Below are 26,519 nucleotides of genomic sequence, written 5' to 3' on the forward strand. Positions count from 1 at the left end.
CCTTAGGCTTTGCAGGCAAGTGCCTTAACCGCTGAGCCATCTCTCCAGCCCAAGGAAGGTTGGTTTTAATTACAAACAATAATTTGGTGTGTGTACAGTATACGTGGTATGGCATATAGTGTGTGTACTATATGTGTGTACTCTGTGCAGGTACACATGCCCTGTGGGTACGTGTGTCTGGATGCCAGATGAGGACAGACAAGAGGGGAGATTGATGAGTATCCTCTTTTCCTTCATCTGCCTGCTTCCTAAAGATGGAGTCTGTCACACACTGCACAGCTATTGCTTTTGCTATCTTATTTCTTTTCCAGTTAGCAAGCTCCAGTGATTCTTGGGTCTCTTCTTCCCATAAGATTGGGGTTATAGGGCTATGCCCAGCGATTTACTTGGATAAATCCTACTGTGGGTGGTTCTAGGCCTTCTCAGACCCTCTCACACTTGTGCAGCAAATGTTCTTAACTGCTGAGCCATCCCCTTGGGCCCTGCTTGTGACTGTTAGTTTCTGTCTCTGGGAGATCCCACAGCACCCACTGCGAGAATTGGCCAACTAGATCCACCTTGGGTGCGGTGGTGTAAATTGCTGGTGGATGGAGCTCTAGGGGACAGCGGATCTCCTTAGTCCATGACATGATGAAACCACCAAGCCTCGTGCTGATCACAGTGCACGAAAGAGCAGTTCCTCTCAGTTCTGTTCTGTAGCTGCCTCTTCACAATCAGCACAGATGGACACACAGACAGGACAGGCGGAACACATCCTTATCCCTTGAGGTGGTTTGAATCCCCATGGACTCATGTGTTCTGAATGTTTGGTCCCCAGCTGGTGTCTGTCTGGGAGGTGGGACCCTGCTGGAGGATGTGTGCTGCTGGGTGCGGGCCTTGGGGTGGTAAAGACAAGCTGCCCCCTTGCCAGAGCTCAGCCTGTTCTCGCTGCTTCTTGCCAACTACTGTGGCAAGATGTAATGCCCAGCCTCTGCTCTGCCAGCCTTTCCTTGCCATGCTGAAAGTCCCCTTCAAGACTATGAACTGAAATAAACCCTTTCTTCCCATCTGCTGCTTGTGCTCAAAGGTTTTATCCCAGCAACATGAAGTCAACTACAAAATCCCTGTTAAAAGATGACTCACATAAGCCAGATGCACATAGTGGCACATGTGTCCTGAGTTCATTTGCTGTGGCCAGAGGTTCTGGCATGCCCATTCCCCCCCCCCCCCTCTCTCTCTCTCTCTCTCTCTTTGCCTTTCTTTCTCTCAAATGAGTAATAAAATAAAATAAAATAAAATAAGATAAAATAAAAAGATGACTACCTAAAAGGCAAAAAGTTATTGCATTTATATCCTTAACTATGTTTACATTCTTTGTTGTGAGAATTACCTATTTAAATGGCAATTTCTAACCTGCCTCCAGTATGCCTGAACAATAGGTTCACTGTCCTTTACCCGGCAGAGTGAGATTTTGTCTGTTCTTTAACAGTACTTCTGATTCTGTGAGATGGGGAGGCAGAGCTTTGGGCTTGGGAAATGCTGGCCGTCCATGAAGCCTTTGGGTCTCCACTTATAATGTGGTGCTGGGTGAAGGCAGCGGAGCCGTGCTACCAACGTACTGTCTAGAGGGCAGAGTCTGCCAAAGTAGTGGCTGATGGGCTCCTTGAGGCATTTCTGCACAGGAAGACATCCCTCTAGCTGAGTGTTTCAGCAAAAAGACACAAGAGCTTTTGTATCTGGTTACCATATCACAGTGCTTTAAAAAAAATGGATGGCGGAGAGGCTGGGGATGTGGCTTTCTTGCAAAACCTGACTGGCCCAGGTTCAGTTTCCCAGCTGCACACGTAAAGCCAGACAGGTAATCAATTACAGTGGCAAAAGATCCTGGCGAATATATAGAAAAGTTTTCAAAAGGGCTGGAGAGATGGCTCAGTGCTAAGGTGCTTCCCTGCAAAGCCTAACAACCTGGATTTGATTCCTCAGTCACGTAAAGGCATGTGTAAGTGGTGCATGCATCTGGAGTTCGTTTGGACTGGCTGGAGGCCCTGGTGTGCCCATTCTCTGTGACTGTTCCTTTCTCTCTCTCTGAATTGATAGGTGTGAAACTTACTTGAGTTCTATTTCTATCAAGTTCATAAAATGATAGTTCAGAACTTTATGTAAATATAACCTCATATATGTATGTCATGCTTTGTGCAATTGGTTTATATTTTGAATGTGTCAGTAATTTGTTCCCAGTTGATAACCAGTGTGTGAATATATCACAGGTTAATTGATCCCTTTATTTATTAGTAGGCATTTAGGTAGGTTCTGGTGTGGGGATGCTATGAAAGGGTTTTCATGAATATTCATGTTCTCCTTCTCCTAGGACTGAATCTGCTGGGCCATAGAGCAGTATATATTTAACTTAGCAAGAAGCTGAAAAGTATTTTTTCTAACAGCATTTTATAGTTTTCACAAGCAATATATGAGATTGCTGGTTACTGTATGTCACATGCAACATTTTAGTCAAAGGTTTTAACTTTAGCTGTCCTGTGGGTAGAGAATGGTATAAGATTTGGGTTTAAATTTTTATTTCCCCAAGGACTAATGATGTTGAGCATATTTTAGTCTGCACATTGGCCATTCATCCACCTTCCATTGTAACATGTGCTCACTTTAGGGTTGGAATTTTAAATGAGTTGATGAGAGTTCGATATAGATTCAGATATTCTTGTACTGTGAGTGCTTTCTCTCCTTAGGAGTTGCTTTGCTACTTTTAAAAAGTTTATCTGTTTATTTACCAGGAAGAAAGGAAGAGGGAGGGAGGTAAGTAGGTTGGTAGATAGATAGATAGAAAGAGAGAATGGAGAATGGCACAATAGTGCCTCTAGCCACTGCAAACAAACTCTACATACGTTAACACCATGTGCATTGGCTTTATGTGGGTACTGGGGAATCAAACCTGGGTCCTTAGGCTTCACAGGCAAGCACCTTAATGTCCTTTTTACAGTTTTGGTGTTGGGGTTGTATTATCCTCACTAAGTAAACTGGGAAGTGTTCTGCCCTTTAATTTCTTGGAAGAGTCAATATGAAATTATTGGTATTTTGCTATTGCATTCTTGATATGATTTATTAGTTAAAGACCTTGAAACTGGGTTGTTTTGACGTTGCTACTAAATGTGAATTCAAAAATGCTTGTATATAAAGTGCCAGTTATATTTATCATTTCTTTCTGTGTGAATTTTAATGATTTCTATTTTTCAAGGACATTGACTTTTAAATAAGTAACATTCCATTTTTTATTTTTATCTGTAATGATGTTTTCTCTCTATTGTTTTTAAAATATTTTATTGATTTATAAGCAGAGAGATACAGACTCACAGACAGATAGAAGCAGATTGAGAGAGAGAAAGGATGCTTGCTCCAGGGCATCCAGCTACTGCAAACAAACTCCAGATGCTTGCTGTACCTTGTGCATCTGGCTTCACATGGATACGGGGGAATCATACCCAGATCACTAGGCTTTACAGGCAAATGCCTGAGCCACTGACCCATTTTCCTAGCCTTTTATTCTTTTGTATTTTTTTTTGGGGGGGGGGTTGGAGGTAGGGTCTCACTCGAGCTCAGGCTGACCTGGAATTCACTATGTAGTCTCAGGGTGGCCTCAAACTCACAGCAATCCTCCTACCTCTGCTGGGATTAAGGGTGTGCACCACCACGCCTAGCTCAGCCCTCTATTCTTGATACCACTATTTTGTACTTTCTTTCTTCTCATCAGTTGTGTTAGTCAGCTGTTTATTGCTGTCAAAATGTACTTGAGGCAGTCAGCTTACAAGGAGGAAAGTTCTATTTTTGCTCATGACTTCAGATACCTTTTTGCTTTGGGCCTGTGGTGGGCACATCATGGTGGGGGGAGGTCTAGTCACCTCAACAGTACGGGTGGGGTGATAGAGACAGAGATAAAAAGAGATATTAGTGTCCCCACATGCCCTTCAAGGGTGAACCCTGGGTAATCTCACATTCCTCTAATAGCTCTGCAAACTGGTGACAAAGCTTTTTAGCACATGGGTTTTGTGGGGACACTTCAAAATATTAACATCTGTCTGACATTCTATAATTTCATTGTTATTTAAAGAATCATGTTCTGGTTTCAAATATTTCCATTTGTTTTATTGATTTAGGCTGTTTCCATTTTTCCTGCTTTTACTTTTTTTTATTTTTAAATTTTTTTTGGTACTTTTATTTATTTGAGAGCAACAGACAGAGAGACAAAGAGGCAGATAGAGAGAGAGAATGGGTGCGCCAGGGTCTCCAGCCACTGAAAATGGACTCCAGATGTGTGTGCCCCCTTGTGCATCTGGCTAAAATGAGTCCTGGGGAATCAAGCCTCAAACCGGGGTCCTTAGGCTTCACAGGCAAGTGATAACTGCTAAGCCACCTCTCCAGCACTGCTTTAACATTTTTTAAGCACGTGTTTTTTAAATATTTTATTTATTTGTGAGAGAGAGAAGAAGAGAGAGAATGGGCACACCAAGGCTTCTAGCCACTGCAAATGAACTCCAGATACATGTCACCTTATGCATATGGCTTACATGGGTCCTAGGGAATTGAACCTGTGTCATTAGGCTTTGCAGACAAGTGCCTTAATCACTGGGGCATCTGGCCAGCCCCCGTGATTTTTTTCTCAATTTTTATAATATTTTCCAGGATTATAAAAAATCCCATGGTAATACCTTCCCTCCCCCCACTTTCCCCTTTGAAATTCCATTCTCCATAATAGCCCCTCCCAATCTCAATCAGTCTCTCTTTTATTTTGATGTCATGATCTTTTCCTCCTCTTATGATAGTCTTGTGTAGGTAGTGTCAGGCACTATGAGGTCATGGACATCCAGGCCATTTTATGTCTGGAGGGAGCACATTGTAAGGAGTCCTACCCTTCCTTTGGCTCTTACATTCTTTCCACCACCTCTTATGCATTAGACCCTTGGAAGGTGTGATCAAGATGTTACTCAGTACTCCAGTCACTTCTTTCCAGCACTATGAGACCTTCTGAGTTGTCCTAAGGTCACTGCCATCTGAAAAGAGAATATTCTCTACCCAAAGTGAGTGTAGCATGAATATAAGGGTATGGATAGTAAGAGAAGTGGTTATGGGGCAGTTTGATAAGCATAATAAATACATTTATCCAGACATCAGCAGGTGTTACACCCCTAGGGCTCATGGCTACCCTGTTTTAAGTTTTTAGTATCAGGGATGTATTCCCTCCCAAGAAGCAGGCATCTAGTTCAATTGGAGGTCAGTTTGTTTCCACCATAATAGATGTGTCACTATTGCACCCGTTGGCTCATTTGGCCTGGCTGGCCAATTATAAGGCTTGCAGTGTCCAGTGTTGAGTATCTTCACTGGTGGTATCTCTTTCTCCCATTGAACCACATGTAGAATGGCTTCTTCCAGCTTTTTGCCAGCTGGTCTACATGGAGGAGGTTATCAGCTCAGTTCCAACAGGATTTCTTAGTGATCTTACAGCCCAAGTATGTGGAATCTTCAGCAATAGGATCTTACCATCTATTCCTGGTGGGAAACCAAGGGTCTCAACAATGGCCTATACTGTTCTGGGGTCATCAGGAACTTCCCTGGCCAACAACTCACTGGATGGTATCCCATGCCTGACATTGAAAATTTTCTAACAACAATCTACTGATCCTGAGTGTTCCATTGTCCAAAACTGGAAGATTCCATATGATTTATTTATATCCTCTTACATTTTGATTAGCCCTCCCTCCACCTTTCCTTTACTCAATCTCTTCCCCTGACCTCACTTTGGGCTTTTTCAACCCTGTTAATCTATTCTTCTACTTACATGTATACAATACCAACCTATTAAGTACCCTCTTCCCTTCCTTTCCCTTCCCTTTATGTCACCTTTTTAACTTACTGGCCTCTGCTACTAAGTATTTTCCTTCTCACGCAGAAGCCCAGTCATCTGTAGCTAGGATCCACATATGAGAGAGAACATGTGGCGCTTGGCTTTCGGGGCCTGGGTTACCTCACTTAGTATAATCTTTTCCAGATCCATCCATCTTCCTGCAAATTTCATAACTTCATTTTTCTTTACCTCTGAGTAGAACTCCATTGTATAAATGTGCCATATCTTCATTATCTGCTCATCAGTTGAGGGACATCTAGGTTGGTTCCATTTCCCAGCTATTATAAATTGAGCAGCAATAAACATGGTTGAGCACGTACTCCTAAGTAAATAAGATGAGTCCTTAGGATATGCCTAGGAGTGCTGTAGCTGGGTCATATTGTAGATCAATTTTCAGCTGTCTTAGGAATCTCCACACTGATTTCCACAATGGTTGGACCAGACTGCATTCCCACCAACAGTGTAGAAGGGTTCCTCTTTTTCCACATCCCTGCCAGCATTTATGATCACTTGTTTTCATGATGGTGGCCAATCTGACAGGAGTTAGATGTAATCTCAATGTAGTTTTAATCTGCATTTCCCTGATGACTATGGATGTAGAACATTTTTTTTAGATGCTTATACGCCATCCGTATTTCTTCTTTTGAGAACTCTCTATTTAGCTCCATAGCCCATTTTTTAATTGGCTTGTTTGATTTCTTATTATTTAACTTTTTTGAGTTCTTTGTATATCCTAGATATTAATCCTCTATCAGATGTATAGCTGGCAAAGATTTTTTTCACATTCTGTAGGTTGTCTCTTTGCTTTATTCACAGTGACCTTTGCAGTACAAAATCTTTGTAATTTCATGAGGTCATAGTGGTTAATCTGTAGCTTTATTGCCCGAGCAATTGGGGTTATATTCAGAAAGTCTTTCCCAAGACCAATATGTTGAAGGGTTTCCTCTAACATTTTCAGAGTTTCAGGTCTGATGTTAAGGTCCTTAATCCATTTGGACTTAATTCCTGGGCATGGAGAGAGAGAAGAATCTATTTTCATCCTTCTACAGATACATATCCAGTTTTCCCAGCACCATTTGCTGAAGAGGCTGTCTTTTCTCCAATGAGTATTTTTGCATTTTTATCGAATATCAGGTGGCTATAGCTACCTGGACTTACATCTGGGTCCTCCATTCTGTGCCATTGATCTACATGTCTGGTTTTGTGCCAGTAACATGCTGTTTTTGTTACTATGGCTCTATAATATAGGTTATAATCAGGTTTTCTATTTCCGTGAAAAATGCCATTGGAATTTTAATGTGGATTGCATTAAATGTGTAGATTCCTTTTGGCAAATTGCCGTTTTCACAATATTGATGCTTCCAATACAGGAAGAAGGGATGTTTTTCTATTTCCTAGTGTCTTCTGCAATTTATTGCTTGAATGTTTTATAGGTTTTATTGTAGAGATCCTTTACTTACTTGGTTAGGTTTATTCCAAGGTACTTTATTTTCTTTGATGCAATTGTGAATGGGAGTAATTCTTTCATTTCATCCTATGTGTGTTTGTTGTTAGCATATATGAAGGCTATTTATTTCTGTGTATTTATTTTGTATCCTGCTACATGGCTGTAGGTGTTTATGAGCTCTAACAGTTTGCTGGTAGAGTCTTTAGGTTCCTTTATATACAGAATCATGTCATCTGCAAATCATGATAACGTGATCTCTTCCTTTCCAATCTGTATCCCTTTTATGTGCATATCTTGCCTTATTGCTATGGCTAAGACTTCCAGTAGTATATTAAATAAAAGTGGGGACAGGGCTGGAGAGATGGCTTAGCGGTTAAGCGCTTGCCTGTGAAGCCTAAGGACCCCGGTTCGAGGCTCGGTTCCCCAGGTCCCACGTTAGCCAGATGCACAAGGGGGCGCACGCGTCTGGAGTTCGTTTGCAGAGGCTGGAAGCCCTGGCGCGCCCATTCTCTCTCTCCCTCTATCTGTCTTTCTCTCTGTGTCTGTCGCTCTCAAATAAAATAAATAAAAAAAATTATTTAAAAGTGGGTACAGTAGACACCCTTGTCTTATTCCTGATTTTAGTGGAAACATTTCCAGTTTTTTTCCCCATTTACTAATATGTTGGCTGTATGCTTGTCATAAATAGCCTTTATTATATTGATATATGTGCCTTCTATTCCCAATCTCTGAAGGACTTTTATCATGAAGGGTTGTTGGATTTTGTCAAATGCTTTCTCTGTGTCTAATGAGATGATCATGTGATTTTTGTTCTTCAGTCCATTTATATATGAACCAATCCTGCATCTCTGGGATAAAGCCTCCTGGGCCAGGGTGAATGATCTTTCTGATATATTCTTGTATCCTGTTTGCCAATATTTTATTGAGAATTTTTGCATCTATGTTCATGAGGGAGATTGGTCTATAATTTTCTTTTTTTTTTTTCTATCTTTGCTTGCTATTGGCATCAGGGTGATGCTGGCTTCATAGAAGGAGTTTGATAGGATTCCTTCTTTGTCTATTTTATGGAAAAGCTTAAGAAGCAATGGTGTTACTTCTTCCCTGAAGGTCTGGTAAAACTCAGCAGTGAAGCCATCTGGGCCTGGACCTTTTTTAGTTGGGAGAATTTGATAACTGCTTGGATCTCCATGCTTGTTATAGGTCTATTTAAGTGATTAATCTGATTTTGACTTAATTTAGGTAGGTCATATAAATCAGGGAAATCATCCATTTCTTTCAGATTTTCATCCTGATATGTAAAGGTGCAATTAGCACTTCTGGTTTAGGCCTATTTACCAGGTGTAGTAGGCGGGTATTGACCTGGTGTAATCCCAGTTACCTTTTGAGATGATTTTGGTCTCAGTTATTCTGCTTCTGCTTGAGTCCTGCTATCGGTTCAAGTAGGTGTGGCCGGGTCTCTGGACCGCTGCTCTGTTCGCTGGAGCTGGGCACTGGTGGTGGGGGAGGATAGGCTGCCAATGCTGCTCTAGTTCTCTCGCTGTTCCACGTGTTCTTCTACCTTGTGATCTGCTCCTCTGTTGCTCACTGCCGCTCTCCCTTCACTTCACATTTCTTGAGTTTGCGGGGAGCTCCAGTGTGAGTGGAAAATCCCCTCACCTGGCTTTTCCTGCAGCTCAGGCCACATCTGGCGGCTGGCAGATGTGCTGGGGCCATTTCTGCCAGCCTGTGTGGGCTCTGGATCTCTCCTAGTTCTCCACTGCCATTTCAGTTTCCTATACACCTCACTTTTTAGTAAAAGTATGTATTTTGCTGGTTTTTTTTTTTTTTTTTTTTTGGCTTTTTCCCCCTTAGGCTGCTTTGGCGTGGTATCTACGCCACCATCTTAACTGGAAGTCTCCCCTCCAAATTTTTAAAAAATGTATTAGCCTTTTTACCAGGCTTGTAAGATTTTAAGGTGGATTATTCATCCAGAAGTACAACAACATCTCAATTGTTAAATTTTTCTGTGAACTCATCTTTAGCTACATCTCAAAACATTAGCATGTTGTTTTTTGTGATTAATTTCAAAACATTTTCCAATTATCCATACCATTTTCTTTCTCAGAGCATATTATTAAGGTCTTTGTTGCTCATTTCCAAATCCTTGTGACTTTTGAAGGTATCTTTTAGTAGAAAGCTAAGCATTGTTGAGATTTTCATATCACTATCATATATTGCTTTTTAAACAAAGCCCATTATTAACAGAAAACATACTGGAGGGATTTCAGGCAATTTAAATTTATTGAGACTTATCAGATACCCCAGTGGATATTACAGTAAGAATATGTATTCTGTAGCTGTTAGGTGCAAATCTATGTAAATGTCAGTGAGGTTACACTGGTAAGTAGTGTTGATACAAGACTAAGACCCTAAATCTCTGAGAGCGGAGTCTTACTGTTTCCTCAGATGTGTCATCACTTCCCTTACCAGATGAAATCGGTCAGCTTGTATGATGGCACTGGGCCAGGACTCTTAGAACATTGCCCCTTGGCACCTAGTTCCTTTGCACTCTGACTTCTGCAGTACTCCCCTTTGCTAACTTTTCTTGGTATGTTTTCACTGTCAAACATCTCTCCCAAGGATGAACTTTTGCTTTCATTGATTTTTCTCCATCGACTTTCTATACTCCGTTTATTTGGCTTCTCCTCTCTAAATTAAAACAAATATTATCTCATTTTAATTTTACTTACCTCAGATTTAATTTATTCATCATTTCAGTTTCTGAAGTGAAAGCTTAAATGGCTGAGTGTAAACATTGATTTTCTTTCCTAGAATGTATATTCCATGCTACTACTTTTCCTGTGTTTCTTTGCCTTTGCTCCACAGATTTTGATGTTTCTTATTATCATTTTCTTTGGGTTGAAAAATTTCTTCTTTGATCCATGGGTCATTTAAAAGTATATTGCTCAATTTCCAAATATTTGGAAAATTTTTAGGTGTTTTCTCTGGAGTCTGTTGTGGATTTTTGTCTTAATTCCATTATGGACTCAGAGCATGCTTTTTGTGGTTTCTGTTCATTTAGACTTACAATGTATATATTATGGGCCAAAATGTCATCCGTCTTGGCGACAATTCCAAGCAACCATCTTCACATGCATGAGAAGAAAGTGTATTCTGCTCTTGCTGAATGAAGCAGTGTGTAAATGTCAGACCTAATTCATGGTGTTCCTCCCCTCAGCTGTATTCTAAGTGGTTGTTTGTCTACTGACACAAGAGTACTGAGGTCTGTAGGGTAATTGTAGACTTGGCTGTTTCCTTTCTGTTTATCTTTGCTGCATATATTTTAATGGTCTGTTCTCAGACATCCATACACATACACACACACACACACCACATTAAGCACTATAAAGACTGCTGTGTCTTCTTAGAGAATTTACCTTTTGTGATTGAGTTGTAGCCATGTAGTAGTATCCTTTTCCTGATACTATTTCTTGCTTCTAAATCCTTTATTGTCTGAAATTAGTATAATAACTCAGGTTCACTGGATGGGTGGTATATCTTTCTCTGTCTTTTCTCCTAATCTACCTATATTTTTATGTTTATCATGGATTTCTTTGGGACAGATTATAGTTGAATCTTCTTTTTGCTTTTGTATTTTATTTATTTATGAGAAAGACAGAGGGAAAGAGAGGGTGAATATGGACATGCCAGAGCCTTGGACATGCCTGAGCCTTGATCCACTGCAAAAAAAACCCTCCATACAAGGGGCCAATGGGGAGGGGATAGGTCACGGATGAACCTAATAATGGTACCAAACTGCCTGTACTTGCAGAATAGAAAACTAATAAAAAAAATAAATAAAAAATATGGGCTGTAGAGATGGCTTAGCGGTTAAGCGCTTGCCTGTGAAGCCTAAGGACCCCAGTTCGAGGCTCGGTTCCCCAGGTCCCACGTTAGCCAGATGCACAAGGGGGCGCATGCATCTGGAGTTCGTTTGCAGAGGCCGGAAGCCCTGGCACGCCCATTCTCTCTCTCTCCCTCTATCTGTCTTTCTCTCTGTGTCTGTCGCTCTCAAATAAATAAATAAATAAATAAATAAATAAATAAATAAATAAATAAATAAATAAAAAATAAACCTCCATACATAAGTCATAATGTGCATCTGGCTTCACATGGGTACTAAGGAATCAAACCTGGGCCATCACACTTTGCAAACAAGCATCTTTAACCACTGATCATCTCTCCAAACCTTAGTGTTGTTTTGTTCTAAATCTGTTATGACAATCTCTTTCAGTATTTTAGATTATACCATCTTTAGAGCTGCTTCCTATTAATTTCCCCATTCTTCACTTTTTTCTCTTTTATGTTTAATGTTTTCTCTATTTTTTAACCAATTTCATCTCAGCACAAATCCTGTTTGCCTCAGTTTCTTCATTAGTGAGGTATAGGTTCTCATAAACATTTGCTTTATGAAATGGGAAATTCAAATGAGTGAACCCCTGTATACCTTAGGACAATCTATAGCATGAAGTAGATATCCTATAGAAGTGAGATGGGGATGATACAGCCATTTGCATAAAGCACCTATACACTCCTGTCTGAGGGCCCTTGCTGTCTCTGTGTTTGTGACTCTTTGTAGATGCTCTGAGCTAACTTCCTCCTCACCTTGCCTCTGGGTGAGGATGGCCACAGCAGTGTGGTCTGTGGTGGGTTTCTCTGTACATCCCAGCCTTTCCTCTGCCACTCTCCTGACTCGCCCTTATTTCTTCCCACAGCCGGGATGATGATCGGTCATCGTGCCTATTCACGTGTTGATTTGTATGTTGACGTTCACCCTCCTCCAACTTAAGTGTTGACTATATTAGGATACGTTCTGTCTTCATATAAAAGATGAAATATTTTATGGAAATTTTCTTCGTATTCAGATAAGGATTTTTTCAGGAATCCTTCATGATATTGGCAAATATCCATATAATGTCATTGTACCTGTGTGGGTGCATCCTCAGAGAGGATGCATGAATCAGAGTCCATGATCAAATGGGCATCTGCATGGCCCATGCCCAGGTCTTCCTGAGTATCCTGCCTTCTTCCACAAGCCACCTGCCTATAATAGCTTTTGTCTTTCCTTTTTTTTTCAGTATGAATACTTCAATGCCGTGCTCATCAATGAAAGGGACAAAGACGGGAACTTTCTGGAACTGGGGAAGGAATTCATCTTAGCCCCAAACGACCACTTTAATAATTTGCCTGTGAACATCAGTCTGAGTGATGTCCAAGTCCCAACAAACATGTATAATAAAGGTAACATACCGCCACTGCCTCCATTCGAGGGTGAGGAGGTGGGGTCTGAGGGGTACACTTACATGCTGAGGATCAGGCATTTTCTGTGTGGATGATACATTTGGACTGCTTCACTCTGTCATGTCTCCATTAAACCCTCTACCATGTGGCCCAGAAGACAGAAAGCTTTTTCTGCAAATATTTCAGGCCTTGCAGTCTCTGTCCCAACTGCTCGGATGTGCTGCTTGGGCACAAAACAGACAATACAAAAGCAGATTCCCGGAGAGAATCTGCTTACAGACCCTGTGCTCAGCTCTCCTGTCTCCCTGGATCATAACATTTAAGAGTTGGTGTGTGTCTGGGATTGCAGTGGGCTCAGCTGTGGTCCTTTATCAGACACCATGAAGCATGGATGGTAACAGGGCTCTCAGTGTCCAGGCTTGCCACCCTCAGACATGGTCATGGCAACTGTAGTTCTTTTCCCCCAATTCCCCATCTGCCCAGCCCAGTTGGGATTTTGGTGACTAAGAACTAGACTCTGGCATCTGAGGTCCTTAACTTGACCCACTTTGATGTTTCTGAACTGAGCTTTTCTCATCTCTTCAGAGCACAATTCCACCCTCTCTCTAGTGGGAATAATAACGAGGCCTGAAGTGGCTGTGGTGGTGCACACCTGTAGTCCCAGCAGCTCAGGGGCAGACACAGGAAAGGTGTTGTCAGTTCAAGGCCACTCTGGGATATATGGTGGGTCCAGGTCAGTCAAACTATACAGTGAGACCCTGTCTCAAAAAAACCAAAACTTGGGCTGGAGAGATGGCTTAGCGGTTAAGCGCTTGCCCGTGAAGCCTAAGGACCCTGGTTCAAGGCTCGGTTCCCCAGGTCCCACGTTAGCCAGATGCACAAGGGGGCACATGCGTCTGGAGTTCGTTTGCAGAGGCTGGAAGTCCTGGCGCGCCCATTCTCTCTCTCTCCCTCTACCTGTCTTTCTCTCTGTGTCTGTCTCTCTCAAATAAATAAATAAATAAATAAATAACCAAAACTTGGGCTGGAGAGATGACTCAGTGGTTAAGGTTCTTTCCAGCAAAGGTTAACGACCTGCTTCAATTCCCCAGTACCCACATAAAGCCAGATGTACAAAGTGGTGCATGCATCTGGAGTTTGTTTGCAGGAGGCCCTGGTGTACATGTTCATATTCATTCTCTCTCTCTGCTTGCAAATAATAAATAAAATATTTTCAAAGAAAGCAAAATTAAATAAGTATAAATAACTTCTACCTCCTATGGTGGTTATTGGGACTGAGACAATCTTTAGAAATGAGTTGGGTTGTTTCCAGAATTTTCACCCTCATTGTTTTGGGGAAGATTTTACCCTATTTTGTCACACTTGGGAGGCTTCCAAACAGAGTTGTCCTCTGAGAGAAATAAGTCAGGAAGTTATGATGGCATCAGAGTAAAACACGTGCCCATCGGCTCTTATCACAGTTACAGAGGTGTCAGGGAGGACCCAGTGATTTCAGAGCATTCTTTTTCCGAATCCTATGTGAGGGAGCAGGAATCAAGAACAAAAGCTATATATTTGAACCCTGCTCTTCCCCTTCTGAGTGTATCATCCCAAGTATGGACCTTCATTTCCATGACCCTCAGTTCCCTTTTTCATATACCAGGGATAATGCCACTGCCTTGCTCAGAAGGTCATTAAGAGGACAGGAATCGTGTGTGTGTCACCGCCAGCAGAGCATAGCTCACGGGAAGTACTCCGTGCATTTGATTAGCAGTGTCGTTATGGGGAAACACTGTGCACATAGATTGGGCTTCTCAGTTCCTCTGGGTCACTGGTTAAGGGGCTTGAGCAATGGTAAGTTTCCAGCTTGAAGTCTCTGAAACATTTCTCTTGTGGCTAGACACCTGATGGCCCCTTCTCCTGGTTTACCTATTACAGAGCCAGTGGTGCCCCCTCCCCCCATTTATTAACTGTCCTAATGGTTACTGGGAATCCTGTAGTGAGCCAAGCATACCCTTTCTTTCAAGGGGTTCACTGTTTAAAACCATAAGACAATTAAAATTACACTGTCAACGTTGGGGTTTGAATGTTAAATTACTCCACAGGTCCCTGTGTTTGAACATTTGGTTCACACAGGTGACACTATTTGGGAAAATGATAGAATCTTTAGGAAATGGAACCTTGCTCAAAAAAAAAAAAAAAAAAGGGCTACTGGAGACAGGACTTTAAGTATTATAGGCCAAGCCTTATTTCTCTCTTCTTTTTAAAATTGGTTTTATTTTATTCATTTATTTATTTGAAAGAAAGAGGCAGATAAAGAGAGAATGGATGTACCAAGGTCTCTAGCTGCTGTAAATGAATTCCAGATGCATGTTTCACCTTGTGCATCTGGCTTTACATGGGTACTGAGGAACTGAAGCTGAGTTCTTAGGCTTTACAGGCAGGTGCCTTAACTGCTGAGCCATCTCTCCAGCCCAAGATGTTATTACTTGTTTGCTCTTACTTCTTGCCTCTGGCTGAACTATGACAAGGCAACTTGAGATGCCTTCCTCACCATAATGGACTGTATCCCCAAACCATAAGCCAAAATAAATGCTTGCCCTCCATAAATTGTTTCTGGTCAGGTATTTGTTCACTGCAATGAGAAAGTAACACACACATTAAATCCCCACTTCTGGACAGCCAAGGAGCCAGGGGAAGGCAATTGAGCAGACCTGCCCCTTGGTCATGTGAAATGTGGGCAGGGATCAAACTGAATATTTTTGTAACTCCCATTTGAGAACTGATATTAGTCTGAGCTATCTTTACAGGCCTCTGGGTTGGCCGTCCCCTACGACCTACTCTTTCCTTTGAGTTTTATTCTTCCTTTGGCAACCACACCTTAGAGAGCTGAACTCTCTAAGCATTGCTCATGGAATTTATTCCTTCAAGATGGTGATATTAGCCAATAAATACATCAATTAAACTGCATTTTTCTGTGTAATGTGTAATGTGGCTAAAATGAAGCTATTTTTAAGTTTTTATTTATTTGTAAGCACAGGGAGATAGAACTGTAAGCAAACTGCAAACAAATTCCAGATGCATGTGCCACTTTGTGCATCTGGCTTTATGTGGGTACTGTGGTATTGGACCTGGGTTGTTAAGCTTTGCACACAAGCATCTTAACCACTGAGCCATCTCTCCAGCTCAATTTTTTTTTTTTCGTATTAAATACATTCTGACCAGAAGATGAAAAATTAACATGATTTTGCAGAGCAATTTCAGGCATAAAACAATCCAGAGTGGTATTTTAAAATATGACAGTGGCTTCAAGGTTGTTTGAGCCATTGTAGAAATCTGACTGTGCCTTGGGATTTAAAGGCATGATTGTACCTTTCAATGGCAGTGATGCATAAAGAACCGACATTGCCATTGCTCACACAGTCCGTACAACTATACTTGTTAGGATTGCTTGAGCTATGGAAGATAGATTATATGTAAAGTGACCCTCAGATGTCCTCATGGAACCCACCTGTTATCTCCTGTCCAGACTCCACCTGCACCCAGCCAGACTGTGGGCAGTGAGCTAGGGTCAGCCAGGGGCTATATCTTGTCATAGCCAGGCAGAGAGTAGTTGCTCCACTCGAGAGGGAAGAAGTCTTCAGGAAAATTCTTGCTCTGCTCCATGTAATTCAAACCAGCCCAAAATTGCCTCTCTTCTTTTTAAACTGCAGAAATGCATTTCATGTTTAGAAGCTCCGCCCTCCCACATGCTTGTAGCTCAGATCTCTTACTGTTCACATGTTCTCACAACACATGCTCCAAGCTTGAGTGCTGGCCATGTCACTGTGGGTGGAGACCTTGCCTTCAGCAAAGGGAACTAGTACAGGGTGAAGATATTATAAGATGAGCTCTTTAGATGGGGCTGTAAAGCCAAACAGGATGAGCTTGGCCTTAGTAGTGGGGTAAGCCTGGGAGTCTGGGAAGGTTTGTCAGGTGGTGAGAGGCTGGGAGATCTATCAGAAGCTTATGATAGCCAGAGAGGACAGGCATAATGAGATGGCAGCTTCACCAGGAAGAGGTCTGAAGTGTACCTCAGGCCATACTTACCTGAAGAAAATGGAGAGAGAGGAAGAGTCCAGAATCTTGCTTGAAGAAAATTCAAGGGAGAGCATTATGGTCTGGGTCAGGAAGGTTACAATGGAAAACCAAGAAACTGCAGTCCCAGGGAGCAAGCTACAGCAAGAAGGGTGACCTCAGGGCAGGAACCCAGCACCATACCAATGACATGGTACATGCAGAATAAGTACATGCTACAAAGGGAGGAGATGAATGATCATGACTAGAAACACTCTTCCAGGGCTGAAAAGGTTGCTTATCAGTTAGTGCACTTGCCTATGAAGCCTAAGGACTCATGTTCAACTCTCCAGGCCCCTCATAAGCCAGATGCATATGTGCACAAGATGGTACATGTGTCTAGAGTTCAATTTTAGTGGCTAGAGGCCCTGGCATACCAGTTCTCTCTTTCTCTGATTAAAAAACAATAATAATAAAAAAGATTTTTAAAATCACGTTTCCAAGCTGGCCATGGTGATACATGCATTCAGTCCCAGCACGCAGGAGGCAGTGGTAGGAGAATTGCAGTGACTTCATGGCCAAGCATGGGACTACAGAGCGAGTTCCAAGTTACTCTGGGCTAAAGCAAGACCCTACCTCGAGAAACCCAAAATAAATAAATAAATAAAATAAAAAGAAAGATGCAGTGTATATTATTCCATCATCTGCTAGACTTCTCAACAAGATTCCCAGTCACACCAAGCATGGACTTTAAGGCTATGTCATTGGTTGAAACTATTTTCAAGGCACTGTTGTAGATTCTGAACAACTAGTGTGTCTTCTATGTTCCGGTAGATCCTCCTAGACAGCCTAGGGACAGAGCAGAGGTCTGCTGAGGTGACCTGGGTCCTCTGCTGAGTGGAGTGTGTGCTGTCATAGGACTACCCGGTTGCTAGGCTTGCATTTTGTCAGATGTCTCAACCTATTTTTCAAATGTTGGATTTGATAAAATACAAAATGCCTTCTGCCAAGCACTTTTCCCCTTAATTACATGTGTATATTTTGAGGGAAATTTAATCCATATGTTTCTGATTTGTTTATACAGACATCATTAAAATGTTGTTCTCTAAGAGCCATTTGATGTTCAAGAAGCCTCATGAAACCTTTTCCAAAGAGGGTTTTCTTTTTGTTTCATTTTCCTTGTGCATGTGTGTATGTGGAGCTTGTGAGCACCCGTGACTAGCCCAAGGAAGTCAGAAACATAGCCCAGCACTGATGGTGGATCTCCTCCGTGGACTTGGAACTGAAGCACGTGTAGGCTTGACTTGCACTCCCGTGTCTGTCTCAATCCTTCCTGAATGTAGACGTGATACGGCCGTAGATTGGAATGGGAGGTCAAGATCAGAGCCCTCTTGCCAGAGCAAATTCCTCTGGCTCCAGGCAAGACCAGTCAAAGCCTCGCCCATCTGGCTAATACTCACCACAGAGTCCCATATACCTGCCTGTGCTGGAGTTTGGTCCATCAGTGTGAAAACAGGATTAAGGTGTGGTGAGACATCTATGTGTGTGTGTGTGTGTGTGTGTGTGTGTGTGTGTGCGCGCCCCCCCCCACACACAGTGGCACCAAAGTTGTCATCCCCAAGTACTCATAGCTTGTCTGCTCTAGTTTGGAATGAATGTCACAGAGGAACTCTTCTGACAATATTCTCAGTGTGAGAAACTGGGTTTGAGTTGTGCTTGAAATTGCTTTGCTCTCCCTCACAATGTGCAGGCACACAAGCAGAGGTGTATAGAGGTGTGTGTATGTGCATAAATTTGTGTTTCTATTTTTTCAGAAGTAGTGCCAGTTGCAGAAGGGTGTCACCTGGTTCTTTGGGCCACTCGGGCCTAGGCTGGGCTTCTATTGGGCCTAGAACTTGCACAAGGTTGATAGTGAGATGGTTGCACGGATGGCATGAAACCGCCTGAGGCAGATGTCCTCTACTGCTTCCTACAGCCCATGCTGCTGTTTCTGCATTAGTATGGTCTTGGAATTGGTTTTGTTTTGCTGGTGTGTGTATGCGGGCAGTAGTGGGTACTGTAATTATGTGGGGCACACCTGTATGTGGGGGCCGGTGCTTGAGCTTGCATACGTGTGCACAGAGGCCAGAGGCTGATGCCAGGTGTCTTTCTGTGATTGCTGTCCACTTACTTACCAAGGCAAGCTCTCTCACTTGAACCCAGGGCCCACTGACTCGGCCTGTCTAGCTAGCCACCTTCACCTAGGAATTCCCCTGCCGTCCACTGTCACTCCAAAAGCCAAACTAATTGAAACTTCTCTTCACAACACAGTGTCATGTGCTGTACTTGAAGACACACCTTTTGTTCATTTTTTAATTTTCTTTCTCCTTTCCTTTCATTTTTATTTTCTTTGTTTTTTGAGGTAGAGTCTTGCTCTGGCCCAGGCTGACCTGGAATTCACTATATAGTCTCAGGGTGGCCTCAAACTCATAGTGGTCAAGCCTCCTACCTCTGACTCCCTAATACTGGGACTAAAGGTGTGTACCACCATGTCTGGCATGTCGTGACATTTTTTTGTTTTGTTTTGGTTTGGTTTTTCAAAGTAGGGTTTCACTCTAGCTCAGACTGACCGGGAATTCCCTGTGTAGTCTCAGGTGGCCTCGAACTCATTACTATCATTTTCCAGATGCAAACGCTAAGCCTTACCACCAGTGGAGTAAGCCCGTGGTTGTGTGGCGCCAATTGGAGACCCCATAGTCACCAGCATTCACGGTCCCCTTCCTGTGGTCTGCCCACCACCATGGCCACCACCCTGATGGCTTAGTAAGCTGCCGTGTGCGCCCGTTCACGTGCACGCTTCACATGTGCAGCCAGTGGAAAGCCCTGTTTGTGTCAAATTGTGCTATTTTCTTCTCAGCATGTGAAAATCCACCATAAATGAAAACTCATCATATTTTACATAAACACTTCCAATCTCTTCCCTTCATCAAAATTGTCTTGCACAGAAAGCCTTTTTTAAAAATGTAAAGCAAAACTTCTACATCAGAATATCAATGAGTACCAACTGCTCACACATGGGGGTGATTTCTTTTGGAGACAAGGCAGTTCCACATTTAGTTCTGCAAACCTTCCATATCAAATAGACAGACGATGAGTGAGGAAGGAGGCAATGACTCAGAATGCAAAACAAGTCTTTACCTCGCCAGAAATGCACTGCAGCATGTTAAGGAGGTGGTATGGCTTGAATGTGAAAGGTTTTCCACAGACGTGTGTGTGTGTGTGTGTGTGTGTGTGTGTGTGTGTGTGTGTAATTGGTGTCCAGCTGGTGGCACTGTTTTGGGGTGTTACAGAACCTTTGAATGTGGGGCCCAGGGTGGTAGACAAACGGCCATATGCATGTGTATTGTGGGATATATGTTGGCTGTGCTTCTAATTCAAGCTAACTGCTTCCTGATCCTTGAAGATTCAGGAATCCTGGTGGCACATACAACCTGCATGAACTCTGCTAGGCCTTCCTTGCCATGGTGGACTGACTGTACCTTTACAAACAGTGAGCCAATGTAACTCTTTCTGCTGGATGTGGTGTTGCATGCCTTTAATCCCAGCACTCTGAAGGCTGAGGTGGGAGGATCGCTGTGAGTTTGAGGCCAACCAGAGACTATATAGTGAATTCCAGATCAGTCTAGGCTAGAGAGGCTACCTCAACAAACAAACAAACAGGGCTGGAGAGATGGCTTAGTAGTTAAGGTGCTCGCCTGCAAAGCCTAAGGACCCAAGTTCAATTCCCTAGTACCCACATAAGCCAGATGCATAAGGTGGTGCATGTATCTGGAGTTTGTTTGCGGTGGCTAGAGGCCCTGGTATGCCCATTCTCTCTTTCTCTCTCCTGCTCTCAAATAAATAAATAATATTTTAAAAAACAGAGAAGGTATAATGAAGATTAGAAATATGTGGCAAACTTGGTGAGAAAAGGTGTGTACTGATTTAATGTTGTGGGCCAACCATCTGAAGACTAAGCGTCCCAGGAGCTGCGTGGCGCGAGGAGACCTGGACGCACACAATGACTGCCAAAAGCTCCTGCGAGATGGGTGTGCAGGTTTGATTCACATGTCCCCCATGAACTTAGCTCTTCTGAAAGTTAGGTTCCCCAGCTGATAGAAATTGAAAATTAAAGCCTCCAGGAGGCAGTGTATTGTTGGGGGCAGGCTTATGGGCATTATAGCCAGTCTCCCCTTGCCAGTGTTTGGCACACTCTCCTGTTGCTATTGTCCATCTTATGTTGGCCAGGGGGTGATGTCCATCCTCTGCTCATGCCTTCGTTTTCCTCTGCTATCATGGAGGTGCTCCTGGAGTCTGTAAGCTAAAATAAATCCTTTCTCCCCAAAAGCTGCTCTTCGTTAGGTAATTTCTTCCAGTAATATCAGTCTGACTGCAACAGTAAAGTTGGTATTGAGAGTGGCATTGCAGCTAGACACGAGACTGGGTGGTTTTGGCTTTTTGGAGCTGATTTTTAAGAGGACTGTGGAAGGATTTGAAACCTTGGCCTAAGAGATGCCTTGCAGTGCTGTAAGTACAGCTTCATGGACTGTTCTGGTCAGAGTTGCAAGACCTGAATGCAGTAAGAACTGTGGACTGTGAGGTTTGGCTTATGAGGATGAGAAAGCTTTGTTTGGACTGGGCTAGAAGCAGTTTGTATGAGAGGCTTACTGTTATGCTCATGTCCTGGGAACTTGTGCAGGGTTGCAGTATGTAGAAATGGACTGGTGTGGCCTGGAGGGATGGCTTAGTGGTTGAGGCATTTGCCTGCAAAGCCAAAGGACCCAGGTTTGATTCCCCAGGACCCATGTTAGCCAGATGCACAAGGGGCCGCATGTGTCTGGAGTTCGTCTATAGAGGCTGGAGGCCCTGGTGTGCCCATTCTCTCCCTCTCTCTCTCTCTCTCTCTCTCTCTCTCTCTCTCTCTGTCAAATTAAAAAAAAAAAATTTCAAAAAGAAATGGACTGGTTTGTGCAGAGGGGTATGGCACAGAAATGAAATGTTTGGGCTGAAACTTCGGCCTGTTCAGCTGCAATTATATGATATTACAACCCTTGAGATTGGGCCAGCTGACCTGCACTGGGGCAACAGAAAGAATGTCAACTCTTTTGAAGGGATCTGAATGCTCAAGGAGTGCCCTGTTCTTCAAAGTCTGCTTTATTCCCCTCTGGATTAACAAATTGTCACTGTACTTGGTATTGTGGAGTATAAAAAATGCAGGAAAGAGAGGGTCCTTTGCATAGGTCCCAGAGGGTCTCATTCATGGCCTTGTGCTTGTGAAACAGGACTGTCCCTATCCACCAAGCTATCTCCCAGCCCTACAGTGTCCTTTCATCTTAGAGATGCCACTGACTTTCTAGAAGGCATGGCATCTCTTGGGGCCAAGAGACCCTGAGCTGAGCCTTTTTGCACCCAGGACAATGGTTACAAAGGTACTCTAATAAATGATAAAAATGCTAAAGGAAAGAAGATTCACAGTAAAATTTGTGTGTGTGTGTGTGTGTGTGTTTATAAATATAGCATATGTGCTTGTATATATGGATAACTTTTAGAAGGAATTACTAGTGCTTATTTTTCACTTTCTGCCCTTCTATTCAGTTTGGCTGTTTTACCATGAGCAGGTGTTACAGTTTTTTGAAAATAATAAAACTTTATTTATTTATTAAGGAGAGTGAGAGAGAGAGAGAGAGAGAGAGACAGGGAAGAGGAGGAGAATTTGGGCATGTCAGTACCTCTAGTCACTGCAAACAAACTCCAGATGCATGTGCCACTTTTTTTTTAATCTGGCTTTACAGGGGTACTGGGGAATTGAACCTGAGTCCTTAGTCTTTGCAGGCAAGTGTCTTAACTCCTGAGCCATCTCTTCAGCCCATGTGTTGCTTTTTTATAGTAATTAAAAAGAAATGAAAAAAATGGATATTTATGAAGCTACCAAGCTGCAAGTAATTTTCTGGAAACCTATCTATCCAAAACTAAAATTTATCTCAGTATAAATGTGTGTGGCCTTCCAGTGGATGGTTCTCTGCATTGTGGTGGGATGGAATGGGCAATGATGGGCTTATTTGAGTAGGAGAATGATCAAGTAAGGTTGGTATGCCAGTCAGCATGAATGCCACCATGGCAGATTGAGTGGCATGTGGTGGGAATCGTTATTTTAAGACAAATGATATTGGCAAGAGAGGTGGCTTCCCTTGAAAATTATCTTGGGATATGTCTCCCGTTGCGCATGGGAGATAGGAGGCGCTTTTCCTCAGTCATGAAGGATGTGCTATAGTTGGAAAATAATAGGGCAGGAGTTCCCTGGGACAGACTGGAAACCCAAGCTGAAACCAGCAGTGTGGTTTACTGGACTTGAGAAGTGCCTGCGATGTTATGTTTGTGTTCTCATTGAAATTTGTCAGGTAACTTGCAAGAGGGCTTCTTTAAAATAGGTGGGTTGGGGGGATGAGCACACCAGGGTTTTCAACCAATGCAAAGAAACTCCAGACACATGTGCCACAGTGCATCTGGTCTTATGTGGGTACAGGGGAGCTGAACTTGGGTCCTCAGGCTTTGCAGGCAAGTACCATAACCTGTGAGTCCCATTTCCATTTTCTAATCCCTAAAGAGCCATTCGGTATTCTCTCTCCATTCTGAAGTGGGATGCTTATTTTTGTACATATCTCATCTTCTTTTCTTCTCCCCCACTCTATGGCAACAGGACAACTTCTACCTTGACAGCTCTGAGGCACTATTTCACATGTAGAAATTTGTCTATCTCCACATGCATAAAGATGCTGTGTGTTGTTACCTTATATTTGGGGATTAATGAAGTGCTTTCAAGAAGTTGAGGACACCTAGCCCTACACAGTGGAATCCAGGCTGGCGCTGAGTTCTGGCTACAGATCTGCTTCCCTCCCCACCCCCGCACTTTGAATCAGAGCATCAGCAGTTGAGTGTGTGTGGTCACATGTCACTTGTGTCTGCTTTATTCCTGTGCTTGGGCTGACTGTGGGGGCATTCGGCCAGATCTGGCCTGTGGAGTCTTTCCTGAGATTCACTTCCCTCTTGTCCTCCCACTTCTGTCAAAAGCTGGGGAAGCTCCCAGATCAAAGGGGCTCAGGACCTGGGATGAAGAGCTGAGGAAGGGAAGTCAGTTGGGGTTCTGGGCTCAGGACTCCTCATTAGGGTGTCTGGGTGGGTCAGCATTCGGAAGACAATGCATGGCTTTCTCCACAGGAGCGGGAACCTGGGAAGAGGCCAGACCTGCCTTTGTAAGGCTCCTCTGGAATTTAGTGGTGATGGCTTGCTGCTTTATAAACCACCCCTTCTCAGAATGTCTACAGGCTGTTTGCTCCTGAACTATTTTATTCTCTCAGATGTTAGAATAGGCTGCATGCTCTCTGGTTTTTGTCCCCCTCTTTTGAATTATTTTTAGTAAGCTTAGAAAATAATGGGTGTCATTGTGCCATCTTAGTGTGTGTGTGTGTGTGTGTCACTGTTCTCTGTCTTGCTCATTATTACTCCCTACTCTCTTCTGTCTTCCCTCCTGTTAGCCCCTCTCCTTTCTTCAAATAGTTCCCCGTCTGCTTTTATGTTTTATGCATGTGCACATAGATACTTAATGTTACATCTATGCATATGTAGTTAAGTCTAGATTCTGCATGAGAGAAATCATAATATTGTGTCTTTCTTTTCTCTCTCATTGCATTTTCACATTTCCTCTCCACCACCTTCCTCTGATCACTTCCTCCCTCCACATAGCCCCTTTCTACTTCTGGGTCCTATATATGTCCTAATATATGATCATATATTTAAAGACATTATATTAAAATGTATTATTATGCAGCCATACATTAAATATATAATATTCGAGAAACATATTCTCCGAGTCTTGCTACTTTGGCTTAGTGTGATTATCTCCACTTCCACCCTTATCTTTTTGAGTTTTCTCTTTACTCTTACTAACTCCTGCTTGGGGTCATTTCTCTCCTTTACTCATTGAAAATGAATATTCCCTTCATGAACTGTCTCTGTGTTATAAATTGATCAATGTTTTATCAAGGCTTATTCTTTGCCAGTTTGCTTTCTGTTATGGGCTGAGCTGGACCCATCCCCAAATTCATATGCTGAGACCCAGAGCCACAGAACAGGTGGTGGTAAAATCATTAAAGTGTTAAGTTAAAATGAGGTCCTCTTAGCATGGGGCCCTGACCCAAGATGGCTGCCTTTCTTTTCTTGTTTAGTTTTCCAAGGCAGGGTCTCGCTCTAGCCCAGGCTATTTTGGAATTCACTATGTAGTCTCAGGCTGGCCTCAAATTCACAGTGATTGTCCTACCTCTGCCTCCCAAGTGCTGGGACTAAAAATGTGTGCCACCGTGTCTGGTGACAGCTATCTTTTTTATTAAAAAAAAATAATAAAAACAAAAGAAGAGATAAGAGCTGAAGCAGAATAAACCACTTAAACACACAGTTAGAGGTGGCAGTTTGTAATCCAAGGAGAGAGACTTCCCCAGAGCCAGTTCTGCCAGTGTCTTGCTCCTGGACTTCTGTCCTCCATGGTTTGGCCACATGGCCTGCAGTATTTTTTGACACGCTAGTGACTAGTGTGTTCCTTCTTCCAAAGAGGACTGGAGACAAGTCTGCCTGTTGTCCTGTCTTCTATTGTGTGTGTACCAAGAACCTCCAGTGGCCTGGGAGACAGTGCCACCTTGCTCTCCACTGACAATGAGAGGAGGTTTTTCTTATAGTGTCACCATGGCTGTGTTTTGTTCGTTTGTTTGGCACGCTAGGGCCTCAGCCACTGCGACAGAACCACAGATGTTCGTGCCACACAGTATACATGTGTGACCTTGTGCCTGTGTCACCTTTGTGTGTCTGGCTTACATGGGACCTGGAGAGAGATCAGACTTAGGTCCTTAGGCTCACAGGCAAGTGCCTTAACCGCTTAGCCATCTCTCCAACCCCATGGCTGGTTCTTAATGACAGACAGTGTTGGCTGTCCTCAGCCAGGAAATGCTGTTGTGAACATTCTGGTCACTCAAACACTGGAACAACGTGAAGGGTTCCCAGGTCCCTCCCCAGAGCCTCACAGGAAGAGGGTGCTCCTGCAGGTTGAGGCCTGTGCCCAGTGTGGTTGCTCTGCACCTGCCACAAAGACTGGGAATCCCAGGTGTTGCCTAGGATGACACTGCTACATCCCTTCAGCTACAGTTTTGAAATGGGGTATTAGGATTTCAGGAATGGGGTCCTTGAACCCCAACCCTTAGTTCATGTCTGCATTTAGCCAAAGAATTAGATAAAATAAGACTGAGAAGGACAATTATTAAATTATTATACTTATTTAGGGAAGTACAAAATCAAGAGGAGGAAAATAGATTCAACCATGTGGTCTGAGAGCCCACGCGGTGAGCCTGGGAGAAATGCGAAGCGAGGGAAGAAGGGAAACTGAAAAGAGCTTCTGTGGAGGGAAGGAGGGGAGAGCCCGTGTGGGAGTCAGGGTCAGGGATCGTCCCTCACCTCCCACGCACCAGAACCCAGAAGTTCACAAGTGATGAACAGGCCACCAAGAGTGCTTGCCCTCCCCTTATGAATGTACTTATGACCTTTCAGTAGTGGGCTTTTCCTTCTGGCTCAGGCGAGCCACAGTGGGAGTTGATTGGTCTGGGCTAGAGGATGGCTCAGGAAGAGGCCAGCCATGATGCCAAGTTCTGGGGACAGAACATGACCAATCACAATGTCAGGATTTAAATTCTCAGATTTAAATTCTAAGAAAGGAGATCTCACTCCCAGGGAGGGTCTCAGATCTGGGGAACTCCTTTAGGCAAGAGATAAGGAGTCAGATCATTCTTTGATCTCTTTCAAGGGCAGACATTC

At 43.1% G+C, this 26,519-nt stretch overlaps 1 protein-coding gene across 2 annotated transcripts in view; it reads left to right on the forward strand.

The window, feature by feature from the left end:
• The window catches only part of Cacna2d3 (calcium voltage-gated channel auxiliary subunit alpha2delta 3), an 877,750-nt gene that overhangs the window by 345,559 nt on the left and 505,672 nt on the right, over window positions 1-26,519 (forward strand). For both annotated transcript variants that reach the window (XM_004652732.3, XM_045136092.1), the window contains exon 5: window positions 12,452-12,614. In XM_004652732.3, the coding sequence (XP_004652789.3) occupies window positions 12,452-12,614 (163 nt within the window). The remainder of the gene's footprint in view (window positions 1-12,451; window positions 12,615-26,519) is intronic.

This window comes from Jaculus jaculus, chromosome 16 (assembly GCF_020740685.1).
Source record: "Jaculus jaculus isolate mJacJac1 chromosome 16, mJacJac1.mat.Y.cur, whole genome shotgun sequence".
Classification (NCBI taxonomy): domain Eukaryota; kingdom Metazoa; phylum Chordata; class Mammalia; order Rodentia; family Dipodidae; genus Jaculus; species Jaculus jaculus.